The sequence below is a fragment of the Arxiozyma heterogenica genome, assembly GCF_036370985.1.
Source record: "Arxiozyma heterogenica strain weizmannii chromosome Unknown scaffold_18, whole genome shotgun sequence".
In the NCBI taxonomy this organism is placed as follows: Eukaryota; Fungi; Ascomycota; class Saccharomycetes; order Saccharomycetales; family Saccharomycetaceae; genus Arxiozyma; species Arxiozyma heterogenica.
In genome coordinates this window covers 368,140-386,315 of record NW_027042671.1, presented here as the reverse complement: position 1 = coordinate 386,315, position 18,176 = coordinate 368,140, and the positions used below count along the sequence as shown (strand labels likewise).

General features: G+C 30.8%; 9 protein-coding genes across 9 annotated transcripts; 6 read left to right on the top strand and 3 right to left on the bottom strand.

Annotated features, from left to right (window-relative positions):
• Positions 1-909: 909 nt before the first annotated feature.
• PWA37_001996 (uncharacterized protein) lies at positions 910-1,323 on the top strand (the record flags this gene model as incomplete). Its single annotated transcript, XM_064858606.1, has 1 exon — positions 910-1,323. One exon carries the CDS (start codon positions 910-912, stop codon positions 1,321-1,323), a length of 414 nt encoding a protein of 137 aa, XP_064714429.1.
• Positions 1,324-2,012: 689 nt separating this feature from the next.
• On the top strand, positions 2,013-3,815 carry MRX16 (Mrx16p; the record flags this gene model as incomplete). Its single annotated transcript, XM_064858605.1, has 1 exon — positions 2,013-3,815. One exon carries the CDS (start codon positions 2,013-2,015, stop codon positions 3,813-3,815), a length of 1,803 nt encoding a protein of 600 aa, XP_064714428.1.
• A 601-nt stretch (positions 3,816-4,416) lies between these two features.
• On the top strand, positions 4,417-6,036 carry PWA37_001994 (uncharacterized protein; the record flags this gene model as incomplete). Its single annotated transcript, XM_064858604.1, has 1 exon — positions 4,417-6,036. One exon carries the CDS (start codon positions 4,417-4,419, stop codon positions 6,034-6,036), a length of 1,620 nt encoding a protein of 539 aa, XP_064714427.1.
• Positions 6,037-6,449: 413 nt separating this feature from the next.
• Positions 6,450-7,205, top strand: FIN1 (Fin1p; the record flags this gene model as incomplete). Its single annotated transcript, XM_064858603.1, has 1 exon — positions 6,450-7,205. The coding sequence occupies one exon, from the start codon at positions 6,450-6,452 to the stop codon at positions 7,203-7,205; it is 756 nt and encodes a 251-aa protein (XP_064714426.1).
• A 208-nt stretch (positions 7,206-7,413) lies between these two features.
• PWA37_001992 (uncharacterized protein) lies at positions 7,414-8,430 on the bottom strand (the record flags this gene model as incomplete). Its single annotated transcript, XM_064858602.1, has 1 exon — positions 7,414-8,430. The coding sequence occupies one exon, from the start codon at positions 8,428-8,430 to the stop codon at positions 7,414-7,416; it is 1,017 nt and encodes a 338-aa protein (XP_064714425.1).
• Positions 8,431-8,812: 382 nt separating this feature from the next.
• Positions 8,813-12,388, bottom strand: MTC5 (Mtc5p; the record flags this gene model as incomplete). Its single annotated transcript, XM_064858601.1, has 1 exon — positions 8,813-12,388. The coding sequence occupies one exon, from the start codon at positions 12,386-12,388 to the stop codon at positions 8,813-8,815; it is 3,576 nt and encodes a 1,191-aa protein (XP_064714424.1).
• A 590-nt stretch (positions 12,389-12,978) lies between these two features.
• On the bottom strand, positions 12,979-14,052 carry TMA46 (translation machinery-associated protein TMA46; the record flags this gene model as incomplete). Its single annotated transcript, XM_064858600.1, has 1 exon — positions 12,979-14,052. One exon carries the CDS (start codon positions 14,050-14,052, stop codon positions 12,979-12,981), a length of 1,074 nt encoding a protein of 357 aa, XP_064714423.1.
• Positions 14,053-14,715: 663 nt separating this feature from the next.
• Positions 14,716-16,254, top strand: PTC5 (type 2C protein phosphatase PTC5; the record flags this gene model as incomplete). The annotated part of the gene is made up of 1 exon (XM_064858599.1): positions 14,716-16,254. One exon carries the CDS (start codon positions 14,716-14,718, stop codon positions 16,252-16,254), a length of 1,539 nt encoding a protein of 512 aa, XP_064714422.1.
• A 729-nt stretch (positions 16,255-16,983) lies between these two features.
• On the top strand, positions 16,984-17,622 carry VPS21 (Rab family GTPase VPS21; the record flags this gene model as incomplete). The annotated part of the gene is made up of 1 exon (XM_064858598.1): positions 16,984-17,622. One exon carries the CDS (start codon positions 16,984-16,986, stop codon positions 17,620-17,622), a length of 639 nt encoding a protein of 212 aa, XP_064714421.1.
• Between the last annotated feature and the right edge of the window lie 554 nt (positions 17,623-18,176).

Genomic DNA, 18,176 nt, shown 5'->3' with positions numbered 1-18,176 from the left:
CAACCAAAGATTGAAAGATGGAAAAAAAAAAAAAAAAACAAAAAAGCGAAAAACAAAAAAAACGTAAATAGACCAATTTCCCTTTTGGGCTAGCCAACACAGTCACGCTGATCCAAAAAGGAAAGAGACAACACGGGGGAGGAGGAGCCCACACCGTAAATGATCATTTGTCATGGACGATGCTGTATTGTTCTGCATTGTTTTCTGTCCAACACTCCAACAACAAAGACAAAAACACGAAGACAAAGAGTCACAAAGGAAAACAAAAGGACAAACATTGTCAGGGATCGCGTCATAAACACCCTGAGTTTTCCTCTTTAGGAAGTCTCTCCTTCTTCTCGAAAACAAGTGCTTTCCCGATTAGGATAGGGAACGCCCAAAAACATAACTGAGAATCTATTTTTAGCAATCTTTTCCTGTCCACCACCACCATCTCCTCTCTCTTTTTCTCTGTTTGTGTCCCTCCCCGCTTCCTCCAGTTTCACTGTCTCGCTGTCACTATGAGAGATCTTCCCTTTCTAACTCTTCTTCTTGTTCTTCTTTGAGGATCGCGTTGCTAACTACACGATTTCTCTCTCTTTCTTTTTTTTTTTTTATTTTATTTTGTTTTTTTTGGTTTGTCCTATTTCATTTATCTAATCAGTTCCAACTAACATTATATATAAGGAATAGATATTTGTGATCTTTTCTCTACCCAAGGCATTGCATCCTCCCAAACTCTGTTTCTGTCTTTCAATCTCTACTATTCTTCGAAGGTAGTTCGTTTTTGCGTGTTTTTTCGTTTTCTCCTATTACTATACTTACTCTTGTCTCTCTATTTATTCAATAAGAAAGAATCAACCAAAAAAATAAAATTTTGTCACTCGCTCAAATAAATTCTTACTTTTACACACAATAATTAACATAAAAATGCAATTCTCTACTTTAGCCACTATCGCTTCCGTCGCTGCCGTTGCCAACGCTCGCTACAACTCTACTACCACTTCCACCGCCACCGAAAACCAAACCACTTTAATCACCATCACTTCCTGTAAAGACAACGCCTGTAAGGAAACCGTCTCTCCAGCTTTAGTCTCCACTGCCACCGTCACCATCAACAACGTCGTCACTCAGTACACTACCTGGTGTCCACTTACTGCTGAAGCTTACGCTGTCTCTCACGCTTACGCTCACAACACCACCCACGCCCCAGTTACTCACGCTACCTCCACCAAGACCACTGAATCCTCTACTGCTAAGGTTTCTTCTTACACTGGTGCTGCCGCTCAAGTCCTTCCAGCTGCTGGTGCTTTAGTCGCTGGTGTTGCCGCTTTATTATTATAGGTAATCCCAGACTGTCTATAAAAAATATATTTTAATTTAACTTAGATTGTTTTCTATTTCTTATTTATTTACATTTAATATAGAAGAAGAAAAAAATATATCATAAGTTTTTTTTTTACATGTTTATGTTTAATTAATTATTCAATATGCTTTTTTGTTTCCCTATTTTTTTTTTTTATTTTTTATTGACTATCGTTTAACTGTGGTAATAAAGTCGTGAAAGGGTTTCCTTATTTCTTTTACTTAATCTAAAGTGTAACTTTTATTTTATACCCATTCATTTTTTGATTTTATATATACAAGAATGTATAAAAAAGTTTTCTTCTACGTTTTTATTATTTATATACTACGCTATCAATAAATGAATAACTTCTGTTTGGTTTATATCAGATTAGATGGTTTTTTTTTCCCGCTTTATCTTTTTGCTTTTATTTATCTATGTATTTATTTATTTGTTTATTAAAGTATATATATCTACTTATCTATCCATCTATTATAATGATATTAACTTCTAAGTTCTCTTTTTCTCTTTTTCCTATATTTGTTCAATAAATATATCGGAAAAATGGTGCAATGGAAAGAAGGGCTATTTTATTCTAATTTTTATTTAATTAACATACATCATTATATGTACAACTGGATAGCCTCCTGATATTCATAAACTATCAACCCATTTCTCAAAAAACAAAATGGCAAGTACCAATGTTTCAATTGTAGAAGGTCATTTTGACCCAAATATTCCACAAATTTTACCACACGACAAAATGTACAATATTCAAATCGGCACAAAATTATTCAAAATATCTGGTGCTTCCCTTTCCTCAGATGGACCAAGCTATTTCACCAATTATTTTATAAAAAAGGATTCAGAAAATAATCAGAACAATAATTCAGAATCCCCAAGATCATATGTATCCGGTTCAACTTCAACTTCAACTTCAATTTTCAGTGGAGTTCTTTCTTCGAATTTTCGTCAATCCAATGATATTTTATTTATTGACCGGTCTCCACAGATCTTTTCCTTAATTTACCAACATTTGCAAGGTTATTTCATAAATATTAAAGATGAAGTAGAATACACCATGTTAATAGCAGACGCAGTCTATTATAATTTGCCTCGTTTGAAAGCTCTTCTTAAGAATTCCGAATATTTTTATTCAAGAATCGGCGACAGATCATTTAAATTTCCTAAAGAACTTCTGAGAAGAAATGGCGATAATCAAAATTATTTCCAAGTTACCACAGATTCCTTATATCTCGATGTCGAAAATTTGATCCTGGTGAAAAAACTGTTAAGACCTCCACCTCATTCCTATTCCTTTGTCCCAAGATCGCCTGTATATTTTGAAATGCTATTAGATCTGCTGAACGGTTGCAGAATTCATCTTGATGATGAGCTAAGGGAGTCATTGATACAAGAATGTAAATTTTATAGATTTTTAAATTTAGAACAAAGGTTAATTAAATGTCATGTCGAATACAATCCATTTCTAAACACAGAAGAGATTTGTTTAAATTTATATAAAGTTGTGAAACGTGGATTGGTCGTGCCTAATTACTCAGTATTAGATGACACAACAAATACATATATACTTAATATTAAAACAAAATTATCTGACTCTGGTATAACTATTAAACACTCTGATAATAACAACAACAATAATGAAAACGTGTCTTATATTAATTCCATACAAAATTATGATGTGATATCTGATAATCATACAGTGATACCCTGCACAATGCAAGTGTTAGATATATTTGAAGTATCTGATAACGTTAATAGTAATGGCAATAATAACAATGATGTTTCTGAATTAAAGTTAGTCACTAGAGAACCATCTTTAAAGAAACCTAAATTAAAAGATAATGCTATAAACCATCATCTGATAAAAGAGCCATCCACAATTGTTTCTAATTGGAATTTTGTAAGTTATAAAAGGCCATTCATTGATGATTATGAAAGAGTTCTTAATTTCCAATTAAACACGAAAGAATGTTCAATATTATTCAATAAGGTTGATTCAAAAGTATACTTAAACCTCACTGGAAATATTGCTAAGAAATTCGAGTCCGTATTCGGGTCCACTCTATTGAAATTGAAAAATGTCAATTTACAAGATTACAAAATTAATTATTCAACTCCTGAAATAACAACCAACAACAATGTTGATAGTATTAGGAAACACAATTTTATAAGATCCGATGCAAATCTAGTTATACCTGCATGCCTAGATTTTGCAAATATTGTAATTAATGATCAAAGCTATTTGGGGAATCTTAATGAATATTTCAATAAGATAATGGAAAATACATTAAACTTAGGGAATTCAACTAAATTTTCTAAATATGCACAAGAACAACGTTTATATCTATCCAAATCCATTTGGAAACTGGCGATCGATTCTTCAAGCAAATCTATTGTTCTTTTAGCAGTCAAATTACAGGCATACACTACTTTGAAAGTATGGGGTCAGCAATTAGAATTTTTATGAAAATTGAATATCCAGGTTGAAAAAACAAAAAATATTATATTTGTGTCACTATTTAAATATTTTGTAGTTATTAATACAACAGCATTTCTATCTTATGTACTCTTTAATAGTTTTTGTATATTCCATAATCAATAGAAAGAAAATATTTTGGTGTCCAATAAACCTGCACACATATACAATCGTGTATAGATGATGGTAAGCGATACTTGTTGGTGCTGTTACTGGTAGATGTTATACAACCCTTGCTGTATTATTTTCAATAGCTCAATCATAGATGTCAATCAATACTTTGATAAACATGTACACCTAAAACAATTTGGAAACTTTACAAAAAATAGGAAAAAAACTGACAGTCGTTATGAAGGGAGTGAAAAATATTATCGAGAAATCAAAGGCACGAGATCATATAAAGCTTTCGCAAGATTTACCTGAAAATATATACTTATAACAAAACTACATATTAAGGAAATACCATGTCGAGAAAAAATAATACTGACAATATTGACAAATAGATAAAAAGTTCAGATTGGATTTTTTTTTCCTTTTCTTTTTTTTTTTAGTTCTTTTTATTTAATCTGTCCAAGGATTTTAAAAGTATAAAATGTTAGATAGATTACCTAAAGAAGTGGTCTCTAAGATTGCTCATTCTTTAGCTCAGGAGGATAAAGTATCATTAACATATGTTTCAAAAAACGTTTATGAAAGTATTATACCGTCATTGTACCAAAACCTTTTTTTAAATGAAAGATATTATTTCCCGAGCGATTTAGATAATTCTTTAGGAACACATAAATGGTCAATATTGTATTTTAAATATGTGCACGAAACTTCAGAGAAAGGTGCAAATCAGAATCAAAAATCTTTGGCAAAATTAAAGTTTCAGCATTTAGTCAGATCTCTCAGAGAATCACCTGAAAAGTTATGTCCTTTGATTCAATGCGTCCATTGTACGTGGCACTTAGATGAAGATATTATGGCCGAATTCATTTCCTTACTAAATAAATATGATCATAATTTGACCAGATTCGAAAATTTCATTAGGGACAAAATATCGAATCAGTTGGTTCATCATTCATATTCATTGCAAACTTTGACATTGCCACCACCAAACATTTTACCATTGAACCAAAGCGCAGATCTAAAATACTTTGAAAGAACGCAAAGTTTACTGAAAAGTTATAATTTGAGTCAAATCAAAGAATTAAATATTCATGTAAATGCTTGCAAATTTTTCCCTAAGTTAAACCCACCCTTAAACATTGAAAGTCTTTGTTTAAATTTAAGACCAGACACATGTCAGAGCGATAAAATCAGTCATATCAAATATTCTGATATTTTTGATATAAACAGTTTGAAAGAATTAGAAGTATTATCATGGTATGGCGAATATGATTCTGATATTGATATATATGAATTATGGAATTTAAGGGAATTTCTCTCATTTAAAAATATAGAAAATTTATCATTCTTTTCCCTTTTTGCAAATATGGATTACATTAAGGACTGTATAATGAAGTTTAATAAGTTAAGAAGACTCAAAGTTGACTTTATGTTTGAGGTACCTATGGAAAAGTCAGTTATTGATCTTATGGCTATAACACCGTGCCATAAGAATATAGAATATTTGGATATCAAATTTACTGAATTGAATCAGTATCCTTTACTATCTATAGATGAGGGTGATGAATTATCACAGTTTATCATAAATATGAGCTGTCAATGCGATGCTTGCCAAGACACATTAAATAACATCATACTATTCAAAATTTTCCCCACCAATGAATCATACTTGATCAAAGATTTTAATGACATTGAGAAAAGAAACTTTATTTTACAGATGTTTAAATTGTACCCTATTGTTCCATACTCACATTATTTTGATATATATCCTAGTATAGGGTTCTACTCAAGGCCCATTGAAGAGTTTGTGAAAACTTTGAACTATTTGCTAGGTTACGATAATAAACCAAATAATGATCGATATGTGACATGCGAAGATGTTATTAAATTATACCATAGTTATATCCATTCTCTAAAAAAAACTTTAGATTATTTCATTATAAGATTCCCTAATTTAAAGTATTTAACAATCAATGATTTACCTACTATGATTATTCAATACGATGAACAGCAAAGATGTAATATTCCAATATTTCATAATCATAATTATAAAAGTAATCAAGTGTATGAATTAATTAATAACGAATCATTATTTGAATAAGTTGACTGTCAATTGGATAGGAATATTATATAACTTGCTGTTTAAACTTTACATACTCTTTCCTTTCAATTATATTATCATATTGTACCACCACCTTAATATCATTAATGTAGAATAAATAAATAGAGAAGATAAATGATGCTACACGGAGACCAATGAAAAAAAAAAAAAAAAAAAAAAACAAAGAATATTAAGAAAACTCTAAAAGAATAAACAAATTTAAAACATTACAAAGAAAGATTCAAGTAACAAACAAATAAATAGTTCACAAGGATTAGTAACCAAATAATACTTAAAAGTCAATTATAAGCATTTTAACATCTGGCAAGGGAACAAAAAAGCAAAAAAAAAGAAGCGCAAAATTATTATTTCTTTAAATTTCATTAAAACAAAAAGAAATAACGAAACTAAAAATGTCAGAAAGGTTGCATGAAAGAGTAACTAGGTCTTACACATCACCATCACGTTCAACTTCTTTACGAAAACCTGCAATGAGACTTTCACCAAGAAAAATTACAAGTCCACAAAATTATAGAATACCTCCTAAACGACTCGAGTCCCCAGATGCTTTAAAATCATACCAACACAGGATTCAAGATAGGTTGAATAGTCAAAGTACAACACATAATGTTAGTAATTTACTTGCAGTCTCTGAAAATCGAGCGTTAACGTATAATTCTCCATTAAAACCAAAAACTAAAGATAAGGATATATCATCATCTTTTCCTTCTTTGATACCTAATCCAAACAGCGTTGTATCGCCTAGACGAGAGATTCCCATAGATCTTTCACCAATTAGAGGTAAAAATATTATATCGAAATTGAAACAAGAAATGAGTAAAATTGAGGCATTAGATAGAAATAAAATGATATCTAAGATAAGTAAAAAAGAGGAACCTAAGAAATCGGTTCGATTTGATGTCTCAGAATCTAAAAAAACCTATGAAGGACTAGATACCATGAAGAATAAAACATCATTTTTATCTAACTCAAATATATCGGTTGAAAAAATTTATGAAGAATTGAGTGACATAAAAAAGATGCTAACTCTTATTATTAAAAAGCAGGAGGCCCAAGATTTATTACTGAGTGATATATTAATTAAACATAATAAATTAGAAGAAGATACGAAAACGTATACAATAAAAGAGGAAAAGGACAAAGATTAAGCCATAAGAAAATCATTTAGAGTTTTCAATCATTACTTACTACCTTACATAATCTATAAAGTATATACTACATTATATATTTAGATCCATATCTGCATTTATATTCTTCAGTAACTTAATAATAAGCGTCATTTCATTAATAGTATTTGTGTCCCAGTCTCTCTCTTTGATATTTAGTTTTAAGACATATGACTTTTGTATAAAAAGTCTATTTGTCTTTTAATTTGTTTTCAAATTCCTTTCGCTTTGTCTCTAAATAATCACACACTTGATACTTACCAGTGTCTTCTATCTCTTGAGGTTTAATATACTCTTTACCATCACTATATGTAGCAGATCCATACTTTAAATCTTGACGTTCAAAATTTTTATCAACAAAGGTTGCAACATAAACTGCAGAATTAGCCGCCTTATAACCATCGATTGTATGCCAAATTGATCCAAAGAACCTAGCTAACATGAAGAGTAATAGCATGGACCAATATGTGAATATATTTAATTGTTCCGCATATGATTGACTAATGAAGATACCTGGCTGAACTACATACTGATAAATATTTTTGGCTTTTAACTGTTTATATGTAGCTAAATGTAAAAGGTCAATGACTCTCTTTGATCCATCATAAGGTCTACTGGAATTAATTAGCTCGATATCATCAAGTGACAAATATTTAGACGTGGAACATAAGCTAGATATCCACACTACAGCTGCTGTACCTCTTGATAATGAATCTAATAACTGATGTATCAAGAAATAAGCACCAAATACATTAGCTTGAAAAACATAACCCATTCCATCCTTCGAAATAAGTCCCTTCTTCTGAATTCTGTATCCAGGATCGGTAACCGCTTTTATAGGATTTATACAAACTTCCAAAACAGCTCTCAACCAATTGATCCCATCGCAAAGACCCACTGCTGCATTATTAAAAAAATAATTGATTTTCTTGTATTTATGGTTTAAAGCATCAGCAAAATTTTTGACACTTTCCATAGAAGTTAGATCAATAACAAATGGATCACATACCACTTTCCCTGATCTTTTAATGTGCGTAATGCCTTTTTCAATGTTTTTGGCAACTTCATCAGCCCTTTTTTTGGTTCTGGATGTAACAACAAAAGTAATATTACATTGCGGATCCTCCTGCTCCACTAATCTTAAAGCGATATTGAAACCAAGGTTACTATTAGCTCCCAAAATCACCGCAACTTTATCACGCTCCATTTTTTATATCTTGATTCAATTCTTATAACCGTAGTCAGATACTTTAGTTTATATAAAAATGTTTATTAATAATGAAAGAAGATAAAGAAAGAAGTCCCGATAATTTTGTTGATTTGATAAATTTTTATACACTTTCAAGATTTATGTCACATCCCTGTTTATACGAGTCTACCTTTGTTCGTTTAAAGGTGAGTCCAAGTCGGATCTTAGTTATCCCAAAATGGGAAAACTTTTTCAATAACTGTCTGTTTACATCGTAATAAAGGAGGTGGACCTTATTTTGGATCTAATTAATGCTTAGAAAAAAAGCGAATGTTCATTTTGCTTAAAATAGTTTATTTATAAAGAAAAAGAGTCACGAATATATAAGCATATTTAATTACTATTGAACATCGAAAAAGTTCACACAATTGCAACCGCATCCAGCTGGGCACTCATCGCCAACGTTCCACCATTCCATTGCACATTTGCGATGCAGAGCATGTTGACAGTTACCACATATAAAAGCATTGCCTACTATTCTCAATTGGCAGTAGTTACAGTTATAAAAAGTATAATCCTTTGGTGATTTTCTCAACCACGATGTGATTACACCATTCGAATACATCTCTGTATTCCCAATAAAGGTTGAAAAGGGCTGTTGTAGGGGTGAATTCCTACGTACTTTATTGCATAAAATATTGATGTCTACTTTGAGAATTTTTGCACGTTCTATAGGTAACATCCATTGAAAAAGTAGATTAGAATATTGATAGACGTAATTTTTATATCTTGTTAATGCATCACAATCTAATATATCATAATTAATTCCTTTCTTTACATTTACTACTTCATCATCTATCAATTGAACTTGAATTATTGGACTATTAGAATCCTTTTCTGCAGTTAATGATTGTGGTTGTGAGTAAGGATGTATTGAATTTTTACTAAAGGAAGGTGACACTCTAAACGAAGAATAATTTGCCCTTGTAGTACTATTCATAAAAATGTCTTTTGATTTTGCGGAATTATTATTGCCTAAGGAACTCAAATGAGTATATCTCTGATGATTATCAATGATTATGTTGTTTATAGCTAAACTAGTTCCAATTGGCGTAGAGGTCCTGGAATATATTGATGATGAATCATTGGAAAGATAACTAACAGAACCTTCCATTTTATCAAATGTAACGGTACTTTCCATATTGATACTTGATGTTGTATTATCATTAAATGAAGAAATATAGTTTGGTCGATATGCAAGCACACAACATAACATTGCTACCATCTGTAAGTTATTTGCCTTCTCGAAATATTTTAAAGCTTCTCTAACAAACCATTGTACTGTTAACAAATGATTTTCAGAAATGAAAACCAACGGATCATCACTATTATCTGCCATAAATAAATCTGACAAAATCTGCCAACAATGGCTAATTTCTTCAAAACCATATTTTTCTGCTACTAATGCATTATGACGAGCCATTTCACCTGGAGAATTGTCGATTACTTGATACTCTAATGCTAAATTTTTGTTATCTGGTATTAAATGACTAAAATCAGTATCAATAATTATATTCTTGGTCTTTCTGGAAGAATCAGTCCTGACACTTTCAGAAGGAAGAGAACCTATTGTTCTAGTAAAATTATCGTATAATGTTGGAAGTTTTGTCCTTACAAGAACATCATTACCAATAATATCATGCCAATCATCTACAAAACTATATAAACTACTTTCTGATGTAGACTTTTCATCAGAGGTATCATATTCTTGTTCTGTATTGTTTCCATGAGTTGAAAGTGTATCGACGTATCTTTTAGGTCTTAAATTCTGAAATAACTTGTTTTCGTCTTGATCAAATAACTCTTGTGGTTCATAATTCAAACTATTTTGTTTTTTCAACAAAGTTTTTTCACTTAACTCCAAATTATTGAGTGTAATTCTATCTGTTTTATTTTCTGGAACAAAAAATGTTATAAGGCGACCAGTTGGAGTCCAAACTGCACCACATAAGTTCGGTACAGGTGTACTATCAAAGGCCAAGTTTCTTCCAAATAGATTATGTGCGTTCGCTTGTTCATTATTAAAGGTATTTTTTAAAAGACCAGATTCAGACGATGTTGAGGATGATGAATCTAAAATTTGAGAATTTCTATCGATATCAGATAAGGAACCAAAGGATTCCAAATCAAGATGAGTATTCATGTCAAAGTTGAATAAGGGTTCATTACCAATATTTTCTATATCATCCAAATTAATCTCTTCGCCTAGAAGGTACCTAAGACACGCTTCTAAACAATATTGGTTTATATTTCCATAAGCTTCACTAATTTCAATTAATTTTGATATGATTGTCTTCCTGGATTCTGGTGGTAAATTATTATTTTCTTCAATTTCAAATTTAGGAGGATTCCCTTTATTTGGGTAATGTGGTGGAACCTTAATACCAATTCTTAAAAATATATTTGGTTCAGTATCGCTCTTGGACCAAGGTCCTTTTAACGTTAGCACCAACTCACCCGTTGATACTGATATTTTTTCAAAGACAATATTGGGAAAATTATGACCAATTGAGCTTACTTCTTCACCTAGATTTTGTAATTTTGTATCTTCAAATAAATCATTTGGTGTATCTTGACGATTCATCTTAACGCCAGATAACCAATTAAGGTGATCAATATCATCTGACCTTGTCAAACCTGAAGTTGTGACAAAATATTCCTTTGCATTGCTATATCCATTAGTAATCTCTTCAGAAGACAGATTAGAATCATTTTCACACCTATTAAAAGAAATATATTCATAATTTGGCAATTTTTCTTTTAATACTTGATTTCTATCAAAATTGACTTTTTCATATATTTCATCCATAATTGGCCATAATCTTAAATCTGAATCTTTAGACCAAGTGACTAATTGAAACTCACGATCATCAACAATGGAATCATGTGAATGCCGTGACCTCCACAAAAAATCAATGACTCTATCACTATGTCCCTTGAAAGTATGAACCGGTTGAAGTTTTTCAATTTTTTTACTATTATTTAAATTATTTATGGTGAAATTATTATTCGAAGTAGGTGTAGTAGACAAAGTGTTACAATTTATATTACTGGTATCTGAATCATCATTAGTATTATCCTCATTAAGGCTCATCAAAAATACAGAGTTGTTACCACCTACTGTAGGCATAATACAAAACCCATTGCCAAACGGTAAATACCTACCTCTCCAAATAGGGAAATCAGCTGAAATGGTTTTTAGACAACTACCATCGTTACTTAAATCCCAAAATTTGACAGTACCATCATTTGAACTAGACATAATTTCATTTCTATTAAATTTATTAAAATCAATACTATTAACACCACTTTCATGGCCTTCGAATTTAAATAATGGAGTAGACCCATGCCGTATATCCCAAATAAACACATCATTGCCATGAGAAGAGGCTAGAATGTTAGGGTCTTTAAAATTCCATTTAACTTGAGAAGCACTTGAATTCCAAGAACTTGTTGAATAGAACGGTCTTGACGGACTTCTCATATCCCATGTATGAACATATGTATCAATTGAGCATGTGGCTAAGATATCTGGGTTTTGTGGATTAAAGTTTATATCTGTAATAGCTCTAGAATGACCATGTAAAGCATATTCTATTGCATTAAGTGCCGGTCGTGTTAGATTCCATATGATTGCTTTTTGATTAGATGTAGATACAACCCAATATGGTTTTGCTGGATGAGGATACCATTGAACATCGGCCACTTGCCACGGTGTATCATGATGTAACCAACGTGGTGGGGAAAACGGATCATCCAAGTCTATAATAAATAATCCAGATCTACTTGCTAAAACCACATCTCTACCCGATGGATTAATAGACACTGCATTGAACCCACCATTTACTCTTAATGAGAGGGATGTACCGAATGTGGGTGATTCATATGGTGATGATATTGAACCAATATATGCCATTCACGTAGAAATTAAACAAAGAAAAAAAAATAATTACGGATATCTGATAGTCTACTTTGCTTGTAATGTGTGTATTATTGCATAATATGTAAACCTGATATATATATCGATATATTCATCATTGTTTGTTTCTATTTTTTCTTGTTTTTAAAGATGATCAGTTGATCCTCCAAATATTTCGCATTCCTAATTTTCCTTTTAAACTTATGAAAAGGCAATTTTATATTATCTGTAAAAGAGAAGAAAAGAAATCAAAAAATGGTAATCTAACTAATGTCAATAAAGAGGAGGTGACGATTGATTGACGATTATTAGTCGAGTTATATTATCATATTGACTATATATATATATATATGTTATTGTACATTATGCAAGTAGGTTTAATTGATTTTGATGTCTAAATGAACTGTGATAGTTTATTAAGAATATGATGAAAAATAAAAAAGAGAGGAGAGAAAATGGTGTAAAATATATTTATATTTTTTAGTTGTGTTTTATCTTACTATTTAGCACACATCTTTAATTATAGTTTTGTAATATCATTCCTTCTTTCCTATTTATTTTATTTTATTTAATACTAGTATTAATGTTTAATTACCCATAATACCAAATGTTGGATTTGAACCATCACCATAATCTTTAATCTTACTGTCGTCTTTATGTTCTGCCTCTTTTAGAGCATCAGTGAATTCAGTCAAATCCCAAGCAGAACCATGGTCATTATCATTGTTCTCTCCCTCTGGTTTATCTGTAGCATCTTCTTCTATATTGCCTTCAACAAATGTGTCGCTACCCATACTCTTGTTTTCCTGCATCAAGTTCTGAATGACTTCACGGCCAGTTAATTTCTTCTTGCCACCATTCTGTTGCAATTTGGCCTTTTCTTGTGCATTTATTCTTTCTACAACATGTTTTTTTTTCCATTCAGCAAAATTTTCCACCGTTATCGGTGTTAATTTGTTTTTATCCAGTTTTTCTCTCTCAGTTTCAATAAAATCTTCTAATGTAATTTTTGGTTGATTCTCAAGAGCTTCTCTTTCCAATCTTTTTTGTTCCTTTGTTTTCAGTACAAACCCTTCGGGTAACGCATGTCTGTACATACATTTATCACCATTATTTGGACAGACCCAAAACCAACCGTATTTACCATTTTCAACTGCTTCAATGAAATATTTACAAACTTTATCAGTTGTGGCTCTTGGATTACCATGCTTTGACAAGATGACTTTTCTCAATTTCTCTTCATCCCATGAATCCATTGTATCCTTTTCCCTTTCTTTTCTAATATCTTGATATAGATCCTTCTTTTCCACTTTTCTACCAACATTTAAGTCATGGGAAAATTTACATTTGGAACCTTTATTACAATTACCCATTTTGAACAAGGCACAAACAACAGTCTTTGGATCTACTCCGGCTCTGACTCTTTGATCAACAACAGGATTAAACAAAGCTCTTCTTTCAGCTTCCGCAGCTTCTCTCATTTTCTTTTCTTGCTGTTTCTTTCTCTTCATTTCTTCTTTTAATGGATCGGCTTGAGATTGAACTTGTTTAATATATTTTTGGACTTTGGAAGATCTATTTTTGTTTTTCATACCAAACGTTTTATCAACATTGTCTTTCTTCTTAGCTGGTTTTGGTTGTTTGTTCTTCTTTGGAGGCATTACTCTTTAACTTGATAGGGATGGTCTTAAATTGGTGTTCAATTAATAAAAACAAAAAGCAAAAAATAAAAAATCACTATGTGATTAGTTTCTGAGTCGGCAATATACTCTTTTTTAAGCTGATAAAGACTTTATAATTACACCTTTTTAATCTATTGCTTCTCGATGTTGGATTGTGTAACTGATGTTTTCGATATATAAAAAGATAAGAAACTCATCTCTCTTGAAAGGGAAAATAAAGAATAAAAAGAAGTAAAAAAAGAAAAATTTTTATTTTTTCTTTTTTTATGTTTTTTTTTCCAAATTCTTCGAGGAAGTTTTTTTCTTTTTTTTGTTTTCGCAAAAAAAGTTTGTTAAGAGTTTCGCAGATGGCGGAAAGTTCTACGGATAATTAATTCCGCCCATTTGAATATAGAGGGGAAGTGTTGGAATTTGTGAAATGGTTAATAATACACTAACTATGATCAACAATATTTGATGAAAAGATAAGGGTTTGTTGTTATAACAGGTGCTTTTCAATTAGAGACGAGTCAGATCTACCTTATCAATCATAAAAGATTAAGTTTAAAGAAGAAGAAAAGAAAAAAGGAAGGAAGTGATATCAATCTTTTGAATAGAAGCTTACGATTTCTGTCACTGTGGCTATTGTTTCTTTGTACAAAGATGTTATTCAGTAGAGTGTTTAGCAATAATGGATTACATGGTTCAAAAATGTTTCCTGTGATTTATAAAAGAGTGACAAGAGATAGTCTCAGAAAATATTCAGCATTAAAATACAAGGGACAAAGAAATATACTAAGGAATTTTACTATTCTTGCTGGTGTGGTATTATCAACTGTCATATATGTGAGGTACTCTTCAAAAAGACATATTTCCTTTGATACGTTACCTAATTTTGATGAAAGTCACAGAAAAGATACTGTTACTTTGTTATCTGATGAGCAAATTAATACCAAATTGAGGACCAATCAACAAAGCTATTTAATAGATCGTGGTACAGGTATCTATAGGTATGATATTTCCCAATTACCGTCAAACAATCCGATTGAAGATAACCATTCAGAACATATCATTCAACTGAGGTCTGATGATGCAATAAAAAAAAATAATGAATCAAGTACAGATAACAATGATTTGTATTTTTTTGGTATCTATGATGGACATGGTGGTCCTTATACATCAACTAAACTATCTCAATCTTTAATTGCATATGTAGTCAGAAATATTATTAAAAATGATCTAATTAATAATAGTAATAAAGATGTTATGGATAAAACCATTCAAGACGCTTTCTTACAATTAGATAACGACATTGTGATTCAAGCATTTAGAAACTTGTTATCAGATCCTACAAATAAAACATTTATTAAAAATGTTTTTCCTGCCATATCTGGTTCATGTGCATTGTTAAGCATATATGATTCAAGGACTAAAAAATTGAAAGTAGCTGTCACTGGAGATTCTAGAGCCTTAATAATTGGGAAGCAATCAGATGGAGCCCATGAACAATGGTTTGTTAAGTCATGTTCTATCGATCAAACAGGGGATAATCTAAATGAAGTAAAAAGAATCCGTGAAGAACACCCAAATGAACCTAATGTGATAACACGTGGTAGAATTCTAGGTTCTTTGCAGCCATCTAGAGCCTTTGGTGACTATCGATATAAGTTGAAAGAGATTGATGGGCAAGCTTTAGATAGTTTACCTGATTATTTGAAATTATATTTAAGATCACAACCTAGAAATTTTTTAACACCGCCATATGTTACGGCAAGACCTGAGATTACTACAACTAAGATTAACGAAAATATAAAATTAATGGTGATAGGATCAGATGGTTTGTTCGAATTCTTAACAAATGAAGAGATTGCATCATTAGCTATCAAATGGTTGGAGAATGACCAAGGATTGATAAAAGATTCTAAATTACCTCTAGTGACAGATATAACAGAAAACATTGATGACGATTCACAAAGAACTGCATTCAGGTACAGAGAAAATAGAAACAAAAATAATAGTAACTCCTTAGGATACTTATTAGAAGATTCAAATATAGCCACTCATTTGATAAGAAACGCACTAAGTGCTGGTGGTAGAAAAGAATTTGTGTCTACTTTGTTGTCAATACCATCTCCGAAGAGTAGGAAATATAGAGATGATTTGACCGTCACTGTAGTATTCTTTGGTGAAGAAAATCATTAGAAAGAATAAAAGTTGCAAGAAGAGTGGGAATGTATGAAATGAATTCAACTACAATTTCACCAAGGAACTGAGATTTATTGAATTTTATGATATGGCATATATATATATAATTATATAGTGGCAAAATCGTTTATTTTCATAAAAATTCGCAACTGAATATTCTACAGCCGTAACTAAAATGACTTTAGTTATAGTTGTTGTTGTTGTTGTTGTTGTCTTTTTAATTTATCAATATGGTTGGTAACTACTGCTTTGTATATGAATATATATTATCAAAATGTCACTTTTATTGAACTATAAATAAAATAACTGACAGCTAAAAAAAAAGAAGAAGAAGAAAAAGAAAAAGAGGGAAAAGGGAAAAAAGAAAAAGAAAAAGAAACAGAAAAAGAGATTTTGAAATCAAGAAGAAAATATAAAAGATATTAAGGGGAAGAAAATATAAAAGCCGAGAATAAAAAAAATACAACTAGAACAACTTGACTTTGCAATAAAACTAAGTTACTGGTGTTTTATTCCGGTTTATCCTCCTCTTTCTTCTTCTCGTTATCTGCTATTGGTGTATGTATGCACTTTTATTTAAACGTTAGTTTCTAACATATTCTTTGATTTCCTTTCTCTATCTTTCAAGAATATTGGTAACGACAGGTTGATAACATTCAATATCATCATAGATTGAATTTCGATTTATATTTATACATTAAAGAATTTTGAAAATAGAAATAAAAAATGAACAACCTAGTAACGAGTATTAAACTAGTATTATTGGGTGAAGCAGCAGTTGGGAAGTCGTCTATTGTATTAAGATTTGTATCAAATGATTTTTCAGAAAATAAAGAACCTACTATTGGTGCAGCATTTTTGACTCAGAGGGTTAATATCGATGATCATATAGTTAAATTCGAAATTTGGGATACTGCGGGACAAGAACGGTTTGCATCTTTAGCTCCCATGTATTACAGAAATGCACAAGCTGCTCTAGTGGTCTATGATGTGACCAAGCCTCAATCTTTCATAAAAGCTCGCCATTGGGTGAAAGAATTACATGAACAGGCTAGTCAAGATATAATTATTGCTTTGATTGGAAACAAAATAGATCTTTTGAAAGATGATCCAGATGGAAGAAAAGTAGCTAAAGAAGAGGCTGAAAAATTGGCTGAAGAGGAAAATCTATTGTTTTTTGAGACAAGTGCAAAGACGGCAGTAAATATTAATGAAGTCTTTTTAAAGATTGGTGAAACTATTCCATTGAAAAATTCTAATGATGTAAATGAAACTCCAAATGGATTAAACGTTACCGATAATCAAAGAGTTAATCTTGCTGCTTCCGCTGATGCTACTGCAAATGCTTCATCATGTAGTTGTTGAAAGTATACACCATTTTCAATAGAATAGGGGAATTTATCAACACATTGATATATATTGCACATTTTAATTTCTTTTTCCCCTCCCTTTTCTGTGTGTCACAAAATGCATTACTTTGGATTGTCTAAGCTAATTTAGATATTAATTTAGTTTTACATTATAGATTATGAAATAAATGAAACAGCAGTGCCTTCTTTTACTTTTCTCTTTTTTTACAAACTATCTTTTTGCAATTAATTATCGAATCATATATAGATGTAGTCGAGAATATATTACATTTTATTGTTTGTTTACTGTTTGTGAGAGTTTCCAGTAGGGATACATATATATATATATATGTGTGTGTGTGTGTGTGTGTGTATGTATTTACATTAGATATTATCAGAGTAAATTAACAAGAGCTATCAATATTAAAATATCATGAATAAATAAAATAAAGTAGACTAGGATATAATACTAATGTCTTTTTATATAGCACTTGTTTAGTGTTAGATATTATAATATAAAATTAGCATTTTTTTCGTTTGTTTAATAGTATTTTTTTTATGTCGTTTATT